This window comes from Mesoplodon bidens (genome assembly GCF_964165515.1).
Source record: "Mesoplodon bidens genome assembly, chromosome: 10".
Classification (NCBI taxonomy): domain Eukaryota; kingdom Metazoa; phylum Chordata; class Mammalia; order Artiodactyla; family Ziphiidae; genus Mesoplodon; species Mesoplodon bidens.
This window is the reverse complement of record NC_138172.1, coordinates 24,788,339-24,808,104: the sequence shown is the minus strand read 5'-3', so window position 1 is coordinate 24,808,104 and position 19,766 is coordinate 24,788,339. Positions and strand designations below refer to the sequence as shown.

The window sequence follows — 19,766 nt, the reverse complement described above, 5'->3', positions numbered from 1 at the left end:
CGATAGAAAAAAGCCTTAAACTTCAAAAATCCTCTATAATGCACAGACTGGTCTTTGAGTGAATTGATTTTGGGTGAATCTGGTTTTGGACCCTGCACTTTTGGCGGATGGGGTCATGCCATGATCCCATGTTGTCTTTCCATGCAACCAAGGGCAAGATGGCTCATGCACTCCCCCATCTGCCACAGTTCCCACCAGCACTGCCTCTACCCGCCCTATACACTCTCTCACTCCACCTACCCGGACGCCCAGGCACTTAAATTCAAAACCCCGCCCTTCTGGGAAACTCTCCACCTTATCAATCATTTCCACTCTGGTCACCATCAGACCAAGCCTAGCCATGGGAGAAACACAAACCTTACAGAGAGTATGCACAGGAGACTTCTTGTGAAGAATATATGAATCGCTTAATGGTATACTAAATAAAAATTATTTGAAGAATTATAAATAAATAAAAGATTAATTTGGGTTATTACTTGGCAGTCTGCATCATTTCTAAGAGACCTGACCATCTCACAGTCCCCATGTTAGCCAACACACATCTCCTGAGGTAGCCGGGCTCCCTCCCAAGTGACAATGTGTGTGTCCTGGCTACTACTTTCAGAACTGGTTCTACAATACAACTCAGCAGGGATGGTGGCTGGGGAGGGAGGGGAGGGCAGGGAAGACGCAAGAGAAAGCTATCGCTGGCCTTAATTAACACGCATACTCTTTGGTCACAAGGAAGCCAAAGAAAATATTTTCTGACACACATTTAAAAATTAATGGGGACTGCAAATCAATTTTTAGAGCTTGATAAAATATTGAAGGAGGACCGTAACCCTGAGTTTTACGCCAGAATGAATCAAATCCGTACAGCCTCTCGCTTTGTACAAATTTAGTATTCATTCATTCATTTCCTTACCAAGAACCTCTTGTTATGCCAGGCACTATGCTGGAGAGGTGAAAATGGGACTAAAGCATGATCTTCACAAATGCTCTGCATGGTGTACATTGGTTTTTTAAACTTTGTGCAAATGATAGTTACATTAAATGGAGATTCTCTTTCAGCAGGTCAAGGTGGGGCCTGAAATTTTGAATTCTGCTGAATTTATCAGACTGTTTAATGAATCAGTATCTGTCTTTATGTCTAGACTGTAAGCTCCATTAAGGCAGGAGCCACATGTGTTTTGTGCACTACCACATTCCCAAACCAAACACGGTGCCAGGTGCACAGTGTCACTCAGTGATTCTTTGCAGGATGAGTAACCAAACAAGTGGAGACAGTACACATGAATCCCAGCTGGGGATGCTCCTCAATACCTATAATGTGGAACTGGTTTTTAATCGCATGACTCACAGCAGTTTCTCTCCAGTCCATCAATTCTATCTGAATGATCTCAGATCCACATCACTTCACTCTGCCAGTTGCTTGCTCAACACATAATGGACTCCCCCCATTTGACACAGTTCCCACCAGCACTGCCTCTACCCGCCCTATACACTCTCTCACTCCACCTACCTGGACGCCCAGGCACTTAAATTCAAAACCCCACCCTTCCGGGAAACTCTCGACCTTATCAATCATTTCCACTCTGGTCACCATCAGACCAAGCCTAGCCATGGGAGAAACACAAACCTTACAGAGAGTATGCACAGGAGACTCCCTGCATCATTTCTAAGAGACACGAACCTGACCATCCCATAGTCCCCATGTTAGCCAACACACACTTCCTGAGGTGGCCAGGCTCCCATCACTTTCTTTTTACCCTTCCTTTTCCGACCCGCTCCACCCTACAGATCTATGACGTGCGTGCACAGAGGGTGAGTGAGCCCGTGTCCTATAATTAGAGGTTTGTTCTTGCCACTGCCATTTACCTCTGAATTTAAGACCAAAAAAGGGCAAAATAAGTTAACAGCTTTGTCACCCTAAGGTAAAGGACCTCTCTCTTTCCAGCCTCAGTTCTCACGGTATAAAGACTAGTATCCACCTAACAGAGATAGATGTCAACAGACCATGTGTATAAAGCACTCAGCATTGTGCTGGCACAATATTAGCATGTAATAAACCCCAGCATCTCAAACTGCGCCTGATGCTGTGAGTAGATAACAGCTCTACTATGTAAAAGATGGTATTGTTACCAAAGTATGTATTTAAAGAACATTAGGGCTTGCCTGGTGGTGCAGCGTTAAGAATCTGCCTGCCAATGCAGGCGACACGGGTTTGAGCCCTGGTCCGGGAAGATCCCACATACTGCAGAGCAACGAAGCCCGTGTGGCACAACTACTGAGCCTGCACTCTAGAGCCCGCGAGCCACAACTACTGAGCCCACACGCCACAACCACTGAAGCCCACGTGCCTAGAGCCCGTGCTCCGCAACAAGAGAAGCCACTGCAATGAGAAGCCCGCGCACCGCAACGAAGAGTAGCCCCCACTTGCCACAACCAGAGAAAGCCTGTGCGCAGCAAACAAAAAGCCAACTCAGCCATAAATAAATAAATTTATAAAGAACAACATTAACAAAAAGTTACCTTTATTGTGCACCTACCAGGTCACTAACCACACATTCACTAATTCTAATCTTTAACAATCCTACAGAAAAAAAAAATCAATATTCCCATTTTCAGATGAAGAAACAGATTCACACAATGCATAAGTGATGACTGGCATTTAAACATGGATCTGTCCCGATCATCTATGCTCTCGACTCCAGGAATTGCTGGGGATCTCTGAGCAGAAAATTAAGTGAAACGTTCCTGGCCTCAGCCTCCTCGTCTTCACAGGCAGAGGAACAGAGAATTGTCGCACAGATTTTCTTTGGTTCTTTCGTTACCCACAGAGAACACTGCATGGTGGAGTTTGCCAACAGAGCTTCTCCCAACAGACGGATGCTGAAGTCTGCCAAAGAACAGGACTCCAGATGGTCTCGTCTTCCTCAATGACAAACAAGAACTCTCTTCACCCCTGCTTTATCTCTGTGTCCCCTCAAAGTAGACCCTTGGCAGCTGCCTTTTTGTAGACCTTCTAGGAAGCAGAACAGTAACATTATTGAAGGTGGACACCCCCCCTTCGTAATTAACATGCAGAGATATGCAACCCATAACTCCAATTGGAAATGTCACACTGGCACCGCACTTCCATGCTGAGGGGCAATCTTTGCAGGGCTCAAAGTGTATAATCAGCCTCTTCTACCCAGAGGCATTTGTAAAACAGGCATGTTTGGAACCACCCCACTGAATAGTTCATCCCTTGTAAACTCTCTCCTGGAGGAGCCCCAAGGGCTGGCTGAGGCAGCAACCTGTCTTACTGAGCACAAATGGCAACAGGAAAAAAAAAAGAGAAAGCAAGGCAAAAAGGAGATGGTGCCGCTGATTTATTTCAAGAGCCTTATCAAATACGTTAGCTCATTGTCACAATTAGGAAGTTGGGCCAAGGAGGAAAGACACATTTAGTCTTGTCTTCTTTGCCTTGCCTTGATATTGATTCCGTCCAGTGACAGAACGAGAAGTTGGTTCAAATTGCAGAGCCAAGACCAATTATGAGCTCCACTCACAACCTTTATACCTTGTGAGGGGCAATAGTGAGGTTCCTTTCACAGTGAGGAAGGGCCTCTACTCTGTTGGAGGGTACGCGTCATATACCAGGCATTATAGCTGATGGGGGTGGAAGATTTCACCATGGAGCCCCTGACCCCACTCCCCCCACCACACACACCAGATCTGGCCTTTTCCAACACTTCTTATCTTAGCAAATGGTGCCAGCATCTACTCAGTTTCCTAAGACAGAAACTAGGAGTCATTCTAGGAAGAATATCATCACCTGAATCTTCTACTTCCTTCTTATGATAACCAATCCCCAAGTCCACATAAACATCTCATACTGTTGATAACACAATGTGTAACTCCTCTAAAAATTACAGTATTTTCTAAGATATTTATACTAATAAAAGAGCATACCCCCCCACACACACAATCACACATATATCTCAAGATTCAGTCAACTTATCACCACCACTACCAATGTAGTCTAAAGCTAACTCCATGTAGGGCTGCCAGATAAAATGCAAGACTGGTATTCTGTATTTTTATTTGCTAAATCTAGCAACCTAACTCCAGCTCAACCACCAGAGCTCATCTCAATACTATAATGCTTCTCCATGGGAAGCATTTCCCAACCCCAAAGACATCAAATCTCCCCATCATATGGTCTCCTTTAAATATCCTGATACCTGTAACATACATACAAATGTATATTTATTTCTGAGATTGTTTGATTAATGTGTCTCATGAACTAGACTGTAAGACCCATAAGGGCAATACTCATGTCTGGTTTTGCTCAGCATTTTATCTTTAATGAATAAATGAATGAATGTACAAACTAGTAAGAGACTCTACAAGAAGAGTACCCATTTCCAGGCAGCAGACTTAGGAAAGACTGGCATCCCAGTCCTGTCTAGGACATGACCTGAGTGAGGGGCATATGGCCCTCAAAACTAAAATTGGGTTTTGTCCCCAATTCTCCTTGGTGTCTTAGACCAGTGGTTCCCAACCTTTTTGGCAGCAGGGACTGGTTTCGTGGAAGATAATTTTTCCACGGATGGGGGTGGGGGGAATGGTTCATGCGGTAATGCGAGCGATTGGGGAGCGGCAGATGAAGCTTCACTTGCTCGCCCACCTCTCACCTCCTGCTGTGCAGCCCAGTTCCTAACAGGCCACGGACCCATACCGGTCTGCAGCCAGGGGGTTGGGGACCCCGTCTTAGACCATTCTCTCTCTGGATCTCAGTTCTGTCTTCTGAAGAGATGAGCTCTACTGCCTTTCCAGCTTTAAAATTTTACAATCCGGCAATTCTAAACCCCAAACAAATATTGGACCTGAAAGAATATTTGGAAGGTTATCAGACCTTGAGGTTTTATTGGTTGACTCTACTTGTCTGCCCTATCATATGTCACGGAATGTACATAAAGAAGATCACCTCTCCTCTGTAGTAACATCCTCTTTGGCAGGATTCAAAATTACACTTTCCTAAAGGAGCTCAACTCTTAAAAGATGTGCTTAGCTCTCTGAAGTCAGATGAGTGAGAAAGGATGGATCTTCTTGAGTAGGTCCTCACCCGTCCTTGCAGGAGCTTTCATTCTTCAATATACACAAATCAATCAATGTGATACACCATATTAACAAACTGAAGGATAAAAATCATATGATCATCTCAATTGATGCAGAAAAAGCTTTTGACAAAATTCAACAGCCATTTATGATAAAAAACTCTCCAGAAAGTGGGCAGAGAGGGAACTTACTTCAACATAATAAAGGCCATATATGACAAACCCACAGCCAACATCGTTCTCAATGGTGAAAAACTGAAAGGATTTCTACTAAGATCAGGAACAAGACAAGACTGGCCACTCTCACCACTGTTATTCAACACAGTTTTGGAAGTTTTAGTCACAGCAATCAGAGATGAAAAAGAAATAAAAGGAATCCAAACCGGAAGAGAAGAAGTAAAGCTGTCACTGTTTGCAGATGACATGATACTATACATAAGGAATCCTAAAGATGCTACCAGATAACTACTAGAGCTAATCAATGACTTTGGGAAAGTAGCAGGATACAAAATTAATGCACAGAAATCTCTTGCATTCCTATACACTAACGATGAAAAATCTGAAAGAGAAATTAAGGAAGCACTCCCATTTACCACTGCAACAAAAAGAATAAAATACCTAGGAATAAACCTATCTAAGGAGACAAAAGTTTCCTGTATGCAGAAAACAACAGGTACTGATGAAAGAAATTGAAGATGATACAAACAGATGGAGAGATATACCATGTTCTTGGATTCGAAGAATCGACATTGTGAAAATGACTATACTACCCAAAGCAATCTACAGATTCAATGTAATCCTTATCAAACTACCAATGGCATTTTTCACAGAACTAGAACAAAAAATTTCACACTTTGTATGGAAACATAAAAGACCCCGAATACCAAAGCAATCTTCAGAAAGAAAAACGGAGCTGGAGGAATCAGGCTCCCTATCTTCAGACTATACTACAAAGCTACAGTAATCAAGAAAGTATGGTACTGGCACAAAAACAGAAATATAGATCAATGGAACAGGATAGAAAGCCCAGAGATAAACCCATGCACATATGGTCACCTTATCTTTGATAAAGGAGGCAAGAATATACAATGGAGAAAAGACAGCCTCTTCAATAAGTGGTGCTGGGAAAACTAGGCACCTACATATAAAGGAAAGAAATTAGAACACTTCCTAACACCATACACAAAAATAAACTCAAAATGGATTAAAGACCTAAATGTAAGGCCAGACACTATAAAACTCCTAGAGGAAAACATACGCAGAACACTCTATGATATAAATCACAGCAAGATCCTTTCTGACCCACCTCCTAGAGAAATGGAAATAAAAACAAAAATAAACAAATGGGACCTAATGAAACTTAAAAGCTTTTGCATAGCACAGGAAACCATAAACAAGATGAAAAGACAGCCCTCAGAATGGGAGAAAATATTTGCAAACAAAGCAACTGACAAAGGATTAATCTCCAAAATATACAAGCAGCTCATGCAGCTCAATAACAAAAAAACAAACAACCCAATCCAAAAATGGGCAGAAGAACTAAACAGACATTTCTCCAAAGAAGATATACAGATTGGCAACAAACACATGAAAGGATGCTCAACATCACTAATCATTAGAGAAATGCAAATCAAAACTACAATGAGGTATCACTTCACACCAGTCAGAATGGCCATCATCAAAAAAATCTACAAACAATAAATGCTGGGGAGGGTGTGGAGAAAAGGGAACCCTCTTGCACTGTAGGTGGGAATGTAAATTGATACAGCCACTATGGAGAACAGTATGGAGGTTCCTTGAAAAACTAAAAATAGAACTACCATATGACCCAGCAATCCCACTACTGGGCATATATCCTGAGAAAACCATAAAAGAGTCATATACCACAATTTTCATTGCAGCACTATTTACAATAGCCAGGACATGGAAGCAATCTACGTGTCCATCGACAGATGCATGGATAAAGAAGATGCGGCACATATATACAATGGAATATTACTCAGCCATAAAGAGAAATGACATTGAGTTATTTGTAGTGAGGTGGATGGACCTAGAGAGTGTCATACAGTGTGAAGTAAGTCAGAAAGAGAAAAACAAATACTGTATGCTAACACATATATGGAATCTAAAAAAAAAAAGGTTCTGAGGAACCTAGGGGCAGGACAGGAATAAAGACGCAGACGCAGAGAATGTACTTGAGGACATGGGGAGGGGGAAGGGTAAGCTGGGACGCAGTGAGAGAGTGGCATGGACTTATATATACTACCGAATGTAAAATAGATAGATAGTGGGAAGCAGCCTCATCGCACAGGGAGATCAGCTCAGTGCTTTGTGACCACCTAGAGGGGTGGGATAGGGAGGGTGGGAGGGAGACGCAAGAGGGAGGAAACATGGGGATATATGTATACGTAGAGTTGATTCACTTTGTTATACAGCAGCAACCAGCACAACAATGTAAAGCAATTATAGTCCAATAAAGATGTTAAAAAAAAAAAAAAAAAGAACTGCCCTGGAAAATATTGCAGCCATCAGACACACAAGACTATTTAAGGCTAAATTCATTTAAACTATTAAATTTAAAATCCAGTTTCTCAGTCACAAAAATCATATGTGGCCAGTGGCTGCCATGTTGGACAGCTCAGAATACTGAACATTTCCATCACTGAAGAAAGTCCTACTGGATAGCATTGGTTCTACAGGATTCAAGAAATGGTTCCTTGCTCCTCCATCCCTAGGACCAACGTTCGGACCTTCTCTTGGTTCACTGCATTTGCTCTCTCTGAATTCAGGCTTTGTGGCTGGTACTGAAACACTGAACTCATGAGATCCTCTGACGAGCTTCAGGTCAAAGGTCACTTCCTCCAGGGGACCGACTCTGATGTGAGATTCTCTGATGCGAGATTCAATGTAGCACCCTCGCTAGATGCTTCTGGGGCACCCTTGTAGTTTCCTTCTCAGAACATTCATCACGTCTCTTGAAATTGTTTAAATTTAATTTGTCTCCCAAGACTGAGGGTCTATAGAGACTCTAGAGCCACATAAGCCTGGGTTTGATTCCCAGCTCTATCTCGGGCTCACTCCATGAACAAAGCAAAGACAACGAGCATTTCTGGGCCTCATATTCTTCTTCTGTAACATGGGGATAAACTGTACCCAGCTCATAGGATTACTGGGTAATTAAGTGAGTTGGTACACATAATGTGCTTTGAAAAGCACCCAGCACATAGTGTACACTGGACAAACATTGGCAGAAATAAATAACTAAAGAGCATAAGCACCTTCAAAGGCAGAGCTGCTTTGGTCTTCTGCCCTATACATCACACCCTGTGCCTGGGGGCAATGTTGAAATGAACTGTGTGGGCACAGAAGGGCTGGCTTTAAAACTGCACTGTCAGGAACTTGCTCTATAGATCTACTCAAGACAGTACAGTGAGATATTTGTACAGGGATATTCATGTCAGCACTGTTTACAAAACACCAAAAAAAGTAGGGAGAGGGGCATCCAAATGTCCATCTGCAGAGGACTAGTTAAATAAACTACATATATTCATACAATGGGATATGCTGCAGCATTAATAAAGAATGAGGTGGAACTGTGTACTTAACACACCTCCAAGACGTGTTAAGTACAATGGACAAGAATGCAGTGAAATAAACAAGTATACATATGTTTATGCCGTATATGTCTAAGTTTTCTGAATCTCTGCACTAGACCCTCTAACAGTGGTTTCCTATGAGGAGGAGGAGAATCAATTTAGACTTAAATATACTTAAGTTCTTTACTCTAGAAAGAATTCCATCATATACATTCATGACTTTTCCTTAAAACTGTTTAAAAGTCTTGCTGTGAAGGGTGATTTGTGTTTTGGTGTCTTCCTCTTTGGAACCAGGACAGGCCAAGAGGAAAAAAAATGTGAACAGGGGAAACAGACAGTGGGTACCTGGGAAGTAAAGAAAGATATTTTACTGGTAAATCCACTGGTTTACTGACTAGGAGAAGGGGGAGGGAATCCATCCATCAGGGTGGCAATTTCAGACCGGTCGTGTGTGTAAATATAAGAGCTAACACGCTGATGGAGGGCTTACATGTGTCAGACGCTGTGCTCAGCCCTTTCCAATTATTGTCTCATTTAATCCTACCTATGAGAAAGCACTATTATTATCCTCATTTTACCAAAGGGAAAATGAAGACACGGAGCATTAAGCAACTTGCTGGAGGACACACAGCTCAACAACAGAAGGGCTGAGACTCAAACTCTGGCAGGGTCACAACCCAGCATGCATGTTTGTTACTGTCCAATAGACAGAGCCACCATCGAGGGGCTAGTCCAGGGGGAGCAAAGACAGAGAAATCTCTTGAAGATCTATCCTGCCCTATTCCTATGACAGCATCCAGCATTACATAAAAGTTCCATTTTGCTTTCAGCCTATGAGAGTCAACACAATATATTCCAGTGGCTTCCAAAAAATTATGAGCTGTCTCATATGACAGGGAAATCATAGAGCTAAAAGGTCAAAAGGCTGAAGAACACAGTCAAATGGCTGAAAAATGGAGTGGATTCATATGTGGCAAAAGAGAATTTCAACTCCAAAATAACTGAGCGACATCCACAGAAAGACGGTTTTGTGGAAGGATGATTAGACATTTTCTGAAAACCTTTTTCCTTTGCTACCCACCAGGAAGTTGGGTGAAAGTACTAATGAGCTATTTTTACAACTTTTTAGTTACATCCAGGATCTTCTGAGGTTTTCAAGAAAGTGCATGGGATCTGAAAGTCTAACAACTGTGTTTGCTTCCTGGCAGCTGCATAACCTTGAGCAAGTTCCTAAATGCTACCTGGCCTCAGCATCCCCATCTAAAAAGTCAGGCATAATAGCTACCTCCATCAAAGTGATCAAATTAATGGGAAAACAAAGTGACTCCACCTATGTATCACTTGTAACATAATCACCTCAAAAAAATGAGTTGATTTTCTTTTTTGTCCCAGACAAGCTGTTGTCTAACCACATACTTTTCTTTTTCAACCCAATACTCTTTGGCTTTTCACAACCACTCCCATGCTTAACCTCTCCAAAAAGGCAAACGGATGTTTTTTATATTAGGGGCACAAGCTCCCCTGATGGGCATAATAACTGATTTCAGATAGGACAATTCACTTTCTTAAACCAAAGAGGATCCACACTTGCTCTATTCTTAGCCACTTGAATTTGTAACTGGATTCACATTTACAAAACAACACATTGAAGAAGCTCTTGGTACATCCACTCAGGCCCCCATCCCTTCCCTCCCCTCACTCCTAGACCTTAACAAATCATTCTTGCCTCGGGCATTCTCAGATGCCCTCCCAGCCCACCAACCACCAGTCACATCCCAACACTTCAAGGAAACTACAACAATTGATAATCAGCAATACTCAGAGCAAATCTTCCTGAATTCACAATATAGGAATTTGATTAATACCTAACCAATGTTAACCATATATTCACAATTTGAAAATAAACAGTAGGTACAAAGATAACGCTCTTCCCTGTATCCCTGCAAAAAAGATCAAACCAGAATCAGCATCCCTAAGATTTATGATCATTACTTAACTATTAGCCACTGCCCGGAACAGGGGTGATTATCATATCAAAGTTATAATACCCCTAATAAAACAATAGCCCATTTTGTATTCATCCTTTGTTTTTAAGTCTCATCTTGAAAATGCCACTGGGATCGTCCAGTAAGTCCAAACTTTGAGTTTAGAAAAAGAACACATAATATAATATCTTGACCTACTTATTATTAATAGTATCATAGTATGCCCTTCTGTCTCAAATAATAACACTCAACAGAGCAATCAAGCTATAATATTGTTTTCAGAAAATATAAGTTTAATTTCCCCCCTACATTTGGCTTTGAGCTTGCAATCTGATTTGTAGGATCTCATCCTACAGATTTATTTTCACCTGTGTGGAATGATTTATATCCATGCTATTCAACACAGTTGTATTCTCAAATATTAAAAATGTTTATCCAAAGGGACCAAGTTAAATAAATTATGGTCCACCTATTTGAAGAGATTACACAGCCACTTAAAAAAGAAAACAAGAAGTGCTCTATTACTGAACTGCGAAGACCTGTAAGACATACGGTTATATAAAAGAGCAAAGTGCCAAACAGCATGTAGTGTATACTACCTTCTGTATAAAACAGGGAAGAAATGAGAACACACATATGAAACACATACGAGTATGTGTACACTCGCACATGTGTTTGTATTTACATTAAACAGTTTCAGAAGGGAAATCAGAAATGAGTAACAGCGGTTGTAATATCTGGGGAAAGGAGAAATGGAAATGAGGCAGGTGGAAGACAGATCTAGGAAAGACCTTGCTTATCGAATACTTCTGAAATATTCTGCTTTATGAACCATGTAAATGTATCATCTACTCAAAAAATATATTAAATAGCAATTGATGTTAAAAAATGGCATTCCAGTCCCTTGAGATTAAGACAACACCAATAAGGTCATATTTTATGATTGACTATGATTCTTCTTCCTCTTCTTTCTTATACCATACATGCCCATATTAAACACACACACACATGCGCGCACATGTTTAAATCAATAAATTAAAGGAGAAAATGCCTTGAGTGAATGAAAAAAAAAAAACCAAATTATTTTTAAAGTGCTCCACAAAGCCTTATTCCATATTCTATATATTTTATTATTATTACTCCCCTTAAGGTGAACTTCAGCCTCCTATAGATGTTCAGACTTCACTAGTCCACAGAATCTTTGCCTGGATGGCCCTGGATCCTCTGCAGGACCCAGCAGAGAGGTATCCTCACCGCTGCCATACAGATCAGCTCACCTTCATAGGTGCCGACTTCTAGAAGAGTCCCACTCTGCTCGAGGTCCAAGAACTCCTTCACAGTCAGAAAGTTATAGTCCACGCCAGGCACCTCTCCTTCTCTGGGAGACCGGGTTGTGCCTGCAGCAGACAAGACAAAGGCACAAGAAATCATCAGTCCACTGAAACAGGAAGCACCCCATCCAGGTGTAATTAAAATAACCTGTTCAGTAAGCTGGAGTACCTAAACTAACAGACCCACCTACTGAGACAGGGACCTGGCAAAGACAACTTCTTTCTAGCAGAAAAGTATCCTCACTTCCATCCTCTGATGCCTGGGCCCCTCAAATGCAAGAAAGAGAAAACCAAGCACAGCTAGGCAACCCAGGGAGATTTTTATCACTTAAAACATGCACTGAATGAAAAGGGTGAACTGGATTTTATACAGATGACATTCACAACCAGCAGCTTTTAGGGATCCAATAAGTTCTAAAAAAGGTATCCACCTTAAGCTCAGAGACTAAGGGGTTTATATTTTTATCATAGGCCTCAAAATTCTTGTGTTCCTCAACACATCTGGCAACTTCCAATGTAATAATCCCTTTGAAGAAAATGACACCCACTGCATAAACACATCACTAGAGAAATTCAATTGCCCAATATCTGTGGCTGGATACCTCCCAGGGATTAAAATGTTGCTGCTCTCCATGTAATTAATATGTTTGGCAAAAAGAGGCCACCCATAACTTCTGATGGGGGAAAAAGGACACTGCATTTGCTAGAAAATTCTCCTCCTGAATTAATCTCGTCATTCTCTCAAAGACTAATAAATATAATGATTCTTCTTATGAAATAAGACAGAGCCTCTAGAATATTTAAGTCACCCAGCTCAGGTGCTGGGCGGGAGACCTATCAATTTAGCCCAACCTCACACCAAAGTGTGGAAGGAATATGGTTTACACACAAAACAAAAAAAGAAAATAAACCAAGAAGCAATTACATAGTGTATACCAGGAACCTATGTTCAACGTTAGGAGAGACCAAAAAAGAGCAAAACTCATGACTTCTGCTCCTACATTCAAGTTAGGGGATATGATCAACATGGGTTCATTTTGCAAGGCACCATTACCTATGGCGCTTTCAGGTCAATGTTTTTTTAATATAATAAGCAGGGATTTGTCCCTAGTCCTAATTCTCCCTAAAACAATGAAATAAGCAACTGTATGTTAGCTCCAGTGCTCATGGCAGAGCACAGTCTCTGATCATGTGAATTTCCATGCACTTACAGTGGATATCCAGAATTCTCTTAAATCAAAAAACTCAACACTTGTTGCATATTTCATTCAGGTTAAACACATTTTTAAACAAGCCCCGTTTTTCTATTATCTGAAATTTGAGTGTTATAAAGAGCTGCAAACTGTCCACAGAACAATTATATTACAAATGTTAGCTTATGCCCAGCACGCTGAGACTTTCTGGTAAAGAAGCCTGCTTGTATAGTGTCCAGCAGTCTACTCTTGTATTGTATCCTAATTTGTTCCCATTTCTGGCTCCCCTGACAGATGATGACGAGGTCACTGAAGTGCTTCACAATATTTATATCTATGGTGTCAAGCACACGGTGGGTATTCCAGAAGCATAAGCAGTACCATATACTGTTGTAGAGCAGGTATATAGAATGGGAATGATGAATTCATAGTCTGTCTGGCTCACCAGGTTGTGGTCTTGGGCATGTTCCTGAGCTTCTGCTATTTCTCAGTTTCTTCACCTGTGAAATAAGGATAATAATACTACCTACACTATAGGTTTGTTGTGTGTATTGAGTGGGATAAGACTTTTAGAAGGCTAAGCTCAATAATTGCTACCAGATATATACTTTATGTTACTATTAGAATGAAATGAGTTGGTAGACTATTATAGTTCAAATTTTATATATACATATAATTATATATATTAATACATTACATATATTATTACATGTTTCATTTTTTCAAGAATTATTCACTAAGGCCCCAATACCTGCTGGGCAGCAATTTAGGCACTGGAGAAGAAGCCAAAGCCCCTACTCTAATGGAATTTATATTTTATTATAAAAGATAGATTATAAATATGTATATGGATATACCATATAATTTCAAGTGTTTGAAAATCTCTTAGAGGGAGGAAGAAAGGTGAGGAGTAGCAAAGCTACTTTAGACAGGTAATCAGGAAAAGCCTGGCTAAGGAGGTGCCATCTAAACCGAGAGCAGCACAAAGGTGATAGGAAAAGCATCCCAGCCTGGGCTAAGGCCAAAGGCTTAGAAGTAGGAATAGATTTAGCATGTTGGGGGAAGGGCAAAAAGTCCAGAGTTAACTGTAGCAGAGCAATGGAAAAGAGGTTAGAAATGAAAGCAAGTGGCCAGATGATGCAGGCCACAGCAAACATTTCATATTTTATTCTAAGGATGATGGGAAGCCACTAGAGTGTTTTGAGTAGGATAGTACCATGATTTATTTTTAAAAGATCACTGAGCTAAGGGCAGAAAACAGGCAGAGTAGGAGGGTGAGGTGGGCAAAAATAGAAGCAAGAAGACAAGTTAGTTGGTTACTACAGTGTCCAGGTGAGAAAAAAAAATCAGGGCACAGACAAGAACAGTAGACAAAGGTGACAAGAAGCAGTGAGATTTCTATTATGAATTGTAAACATTTTAAACAGCTATAAGACACTCCGCAGGACAGATGTATTAAAAGTACATCAACTCATCAGGCCATGCTAGGTCTATATTTTAAAGACAGAACTTGCTGATGAAGTAGATGGAGTGTATAAGAGAAACAAAAGAATAAGGACTGCCATCTTATTCTTTGACCTGGGCAAATGGGTTCTGCCATTTACAGAGATCAAGAAGATGGGGGAAATGGTTTTTAGGGGAAAAAATTTAAGAGTTCACTTCTGAACATGTAAAAAGTATGAAATGCCTATCAGACACCTAGATGTAGAGAGCTGTGAACAGGTGACTATGTAAATCTGAAGATCAGAGTGGTGGTTGGGCCCTAAACTTGGGAGTCATCAGTAAACCACTGGCATTTGAAGGCAAGAGACAGAAAGAGATAATTGAGGGGGAGAGAGAGTATAGAAAAAGCAGCCAAGAAGTTTGACTTAAACACAAAAACCTTATAATTTTTAGAAACGGAGAAGAGGAGGAAGATCCTCAGAGGAGACTAAGAGACAATAGTCAGCAAGGCGGGACCAGAGGAGGAGGGTGTGATTCTCAGAGCCAAGTGCAAAAGCTGTTCAGCCAGCTACTTGGAAAGCACAGTCTACATCATATTGGGAAATTCCAAAGCAGGGCAAGAACAGAATCTCTTTGAAACTTGCTGTGAAAGAATCTGTCCTAAATATGTTTTATATGGCAACTCTGATATTTGGACTCCATACCAAAATTCTATTAACTTAAAGATTTCTTGGGTTTTTAAAGTCTTCTACACCACACAGTATTGGGTTTTTTTTCCTCCTATAACCATCTTTAATCTTTGTCATTTCTTCCCACATTTTCTGAACCAATTTCTCAGTGTAACTGTAAAGACAACAATAACCTCTGGGTCTTAATTTCCTGAAAGGATTGAAAACAATCAAGAACTTGAAAAATGGAACATTTTAAAGGAAAAATGAAAACGAGCAGACATCATTTTCCCCTGGAAATAAATATGCTTAGAAGGACCTTTGAGCAGCAGGGGAAGTGGGTGGGGGCAGGTATATCTCCACCCACAAAACCCTCAGGGTTTATTACCCAGACAAAACCTTTCCACTCTGCAGGCCATGAGGAGGTTTACACCCAGTTATCCTCTGAGCAGCCTGCCCTGGGTCTGGGACCACATGACCAGGATGCATTCAGTGACACTAGGGAGAAAGGGCCTGGGAGGGGACCCCGCCCCCTCTTTTCTTCCAGCAGAATGACAGGCTGCCTGCTGGACACACGCCTGGCAGATGGCATTTCAAAGGTTTTTCAGGAGCCATCTGGGGTGGGTACAATTATTACAAACCACGCTTCTAACAAAGCCAGAAGGGTTACTTCCTGGCAGAAGAGAAGTAAAACAAATTCTATCATGTTTTTCGGGGACAGCATATTAAAAAAAAAAAAAAAAAATCACCAGGCCGACAAACAGAGGTTGCTATAGCCTACCAACATTGTTTTTTGCTGGTCTAGCTAGAAATCAGGCCAACAATATCTTGCACTTATTATGTTTGAACAAACAAACACAGTGCCCAGTTCCTCGCCTTCCAAAAGGGGGAAAAAAAAGAAAAAAAGAGAGAGAGAGATTATCAAACACCAAGAAAAAAATAATAGCTTCCGTTTACTGGATGCTTACTTATGTCTTAGGCAAGGTGCTAAGCACTTAATCAATACTGCTGTATCTAATCTTCCTAGGAAACACAGAAGGATTGTTATTATACTCATTTTTTGATGAGGAAGCTGATACCCAGAGAAGTAAAGTAACTTTCCCAAGGTCACATAACAAGTAAGCTGGGCAGAGCTATGACTTGAAAGTAGGCAATCTGACTTTACTATCCCTCATTGGAAACCACTGTTGGCCAATAGAACTTGCTGCCATAATGGAAATGATCCATAGATGTGAGTCTAACATGGTAGCCACTAGCCACATCTGGTTATTATTATTTTGATTATATACATTTCAGGTGTACAACGTTATAGTTCAACATCTGTACACATGTGGTTATTGATATGTGGCTAACATGATAGAGGAAATGAATTGAAATTTTATCTAATTTTAATTACTTTAGATTTAAATAGCCACATGTGGCTAGTGGCAACTGGACTGGCCAGTGCAATTCTAAACTAGGAGGGCATTTCCAGTACAATGTTCACGAGCATGCCCTCAAAGCACTTCCAGCTCTCAAAATAAAAACAAGAAACATATCAAACTGCAGAATCTTGTACTCATACAGGAAACCCATCCTTTTAAAAACTCATATGCTTTGAAAAATGATCTAGTCAAACTGTATGTTTTGTACTAAAAATTCCGTTTGGTTCCTGTTGGCTATGGACTCTTAGAAAAAAAATTCTCCTTAGATAAACTGTGGCATCATCGTTTATAGCCAAAACAAAAACCAAAACCCAGACCAAAACAAATGCAGTCCCCCAAAATAAACCATCAAATAAAACTGAGTGCCTATGAATATGGTAATGACTGAATGAAATATGGTAGAGTCACCCTTAGGAAATATATATACATACATATTTTTGCTATATAAAGAATACTTGTTAGATGTACATGCAGTTACCAGAAAGAATATCTACAATGTACAGTTGAGTGATATAAAGTGCAAAAAAAAAAAAAAAATCACTGCATTTTATTGAAAAAGAGGAAAGAAAGCCCTATGGGTGCTGCATGTTTTATGAGTTAATAAATAGTTAAACGGAGGGAACAAACACTTAACAGTGGCAACCTCAGGAGGGTGCGTTCAGAAATGGGAAGAGAAAAAAGGACTGTTTCTTTAAATCTCTCTGAATTGTACCACTGCTCACGTAGTTGTTCTGGCACTTTATAAATCAAATAAAATAATTATTTAAGAAATCTTTACCTGATCCTTGGGCTTCCTACTCAAACAACTTCAATATTAGCTTAGTCCTTGCAAAAACGCGCCAAAGAATAGAACCTCCAAGTGAATCAAACACACAATATTTCCCAAGATTTTCCACCTCACAGAAAGCCAGCATCAATGTCCCCAACACTTGCCTTTAGCTATGAATAGGAATACAGGGCAAATAAAGTTGAGAAGGTGGCACTATTTTTCTGCCTGATTTTGGTTTTTAAACCTCAAACTGTTCATCACTTAAACAGAGTCCTTTTGAAGTGTTAAAATTTAACAAGATTTGCACCAGAGCAGTGAATACTATCAGGCTTTTCTGCCACCAGATCACAACTTAACAAGTTAATTTGAGCTACGCCCTGCTGACTGTCTCAGTATGAGTTAGCAATGCCCCCAAACGTTTGCCCAGAAAGCTTGAGTGGCTGCTTGCTTCTTGGGCACATTCTATGGTTCATAAACTTTCAGTGTACCTGGCATGAGTGACCCTCGCTGAAGAAATCAGAAAACGACCTTCCTTGTCATCAAACTCCACAAACTATGGCTACAGAAATGAAACCAGATTCGGAGCTCATTTGCTCTCTCTTCTTATTCTAGAAATTCTCTTGAAATATCCAGTTAAGGCAGCAAAAAAGTCCTATAAATGAGACACTAACATGCTATTTCCTACTGCTATGTGTTCCCAATACCATTAGGTTTCTAGACAAGCCGTCACTCAGCACCTATCCAACTTGCCTGAAGGCCAGGTTACTAATACAGTGATCATTACTCTACTAAGATTAAACTGTTAATACTCAAGGATATCACCTGATGTTAAATTCATCTGGGTCTTGCTTATCCAAATCTAACAATAAGGCTTCCAAAAATTATAGTCATCCCAACCGCTTCCATGTAAAAGAAAGTGCATGATTTTCTATAATAAAACAAGTATTTACATTGCTTGAAATTGGTTAAATATCCAGGATACCCTCATACTATTCATTCTTTTTTTTTTTTTTTTTTTTTTTGCGGTACGTGGGCCTCTCACTGTTGTGGCCTCTCCCCTTGCGGAGCACAGGCTCCGGACGCGCAGGCTCAGCGGCCGTGGCTCACGGGCCCAGCGGCCGTGGCTCACGGGCCCAGCCGCTCCGCGGCACGTGGGATCCTCTCGGACCGGGGCACGAACCCGTATCCCCTGCATCGGCAGGCGGACTCCCAGCCACTGCGCCACCAGGGAAGCCCATACTATTCATTCTTTAGTTGATGGAGATGAAGCAGAGTAGAACATGTTGTTTCCCCAAATTCACTCAGTTACCTACCACTCACACAATTTTTGCCCTATCTCAGTACCAGCAGTACTACTGACTCAGTATTTTCACTTCAAGTCAAAGCTGTTTAAAAAACTTAAATATATTCATGTAAAAAGGAAATGCTTAACTGCTACATACCTATTACAATGGAGTAAAAAAAAAAAAAATCTTACGATACCAGATGCTGCCAAAACATGGAGCAACTGGAACTCTCAAACGTTGTTGCCAAGGATGCAAAATGGTACAGCTACTGGGAAAAGAGTTTGGCAGTTTGCTAAAAAGTTAAACATAAATCTACCATATGACCCCAAAATCACACTTCTAAATATTTATCTTAGAGAAATGAAAACCTACATTCACACAAAAACCTATATACAAATGTTTATAGCAGCTCTATGCATAATCAACCCAAAAGAGAAAAACAACCTGAACGTCCTTCAACTGGTGAATGCATACACTGTGGTAAATCCCTACAATGAACTTGGCTAAAGTACAGATGTACACAACAACATGGATTAATCTCAAATAGACTGCGTAAGTTTAAGAAAAGCCAGACTCACAAGGCTACGTACTGTATAATTCCATTTCAGTGATATTCTATAAAAGGCAGTACTACAATAGGGATGGAGAATAAACCAGTTGTTGCCAGGTGTGTGGTTAGGGCTGACTACAAAGGGGACAGTAGAAGGGAATGGGGGGAGGGGGGAGGGGTTGAGGAGGCCGAACTCTTCTGTATCCTGATTGTGGTGGAGAGTGAAGGACGATGCATTTCTCAAAACCTACAGAAGTGTACGCCACAAAGAGTGAATTTTACTGCTTATAAAACTTTAGAAAAGGAAACATTTAATATTACCTCCAGTGAACAGTCAGTTTCAGCCTGCCATAAACAATAACTAAAAATAAACACAACCAAAGTAAAATCATTTCATCTTATCTAGAGACTGAGGCTCTGAGCCTAAGGCCCGCATG

General features: G+C 40.7%; 1 protein-coding gene across 13 annotated transcripts in view; it reads right to left on the bottom strand.

The window, feature by feature from the left end:
- Positions 1-19,766, bottom strand: part of MAGI1 (membrane associated guanylate kinase, WW and PDZ domain containing 1) — a 626,907-nt gene that overhangs the window by 128,849 nt on the left and 478,292 nt on the right. For all 13 annotated transcript variants that reach the window (XM_081246536.1, XM_081246528.1, XM_081246535.1 and 10 more), the window contains exon 3: positions 11,943-12,062. In XM_081246536.1, coding sequence (XP_081102662.1) covers positions 11,943-12,062 — 120 coding nt within the window. The remainder of the gene's footprint in view (positions 1-11,942; positions 12,063-19,766) is intronic.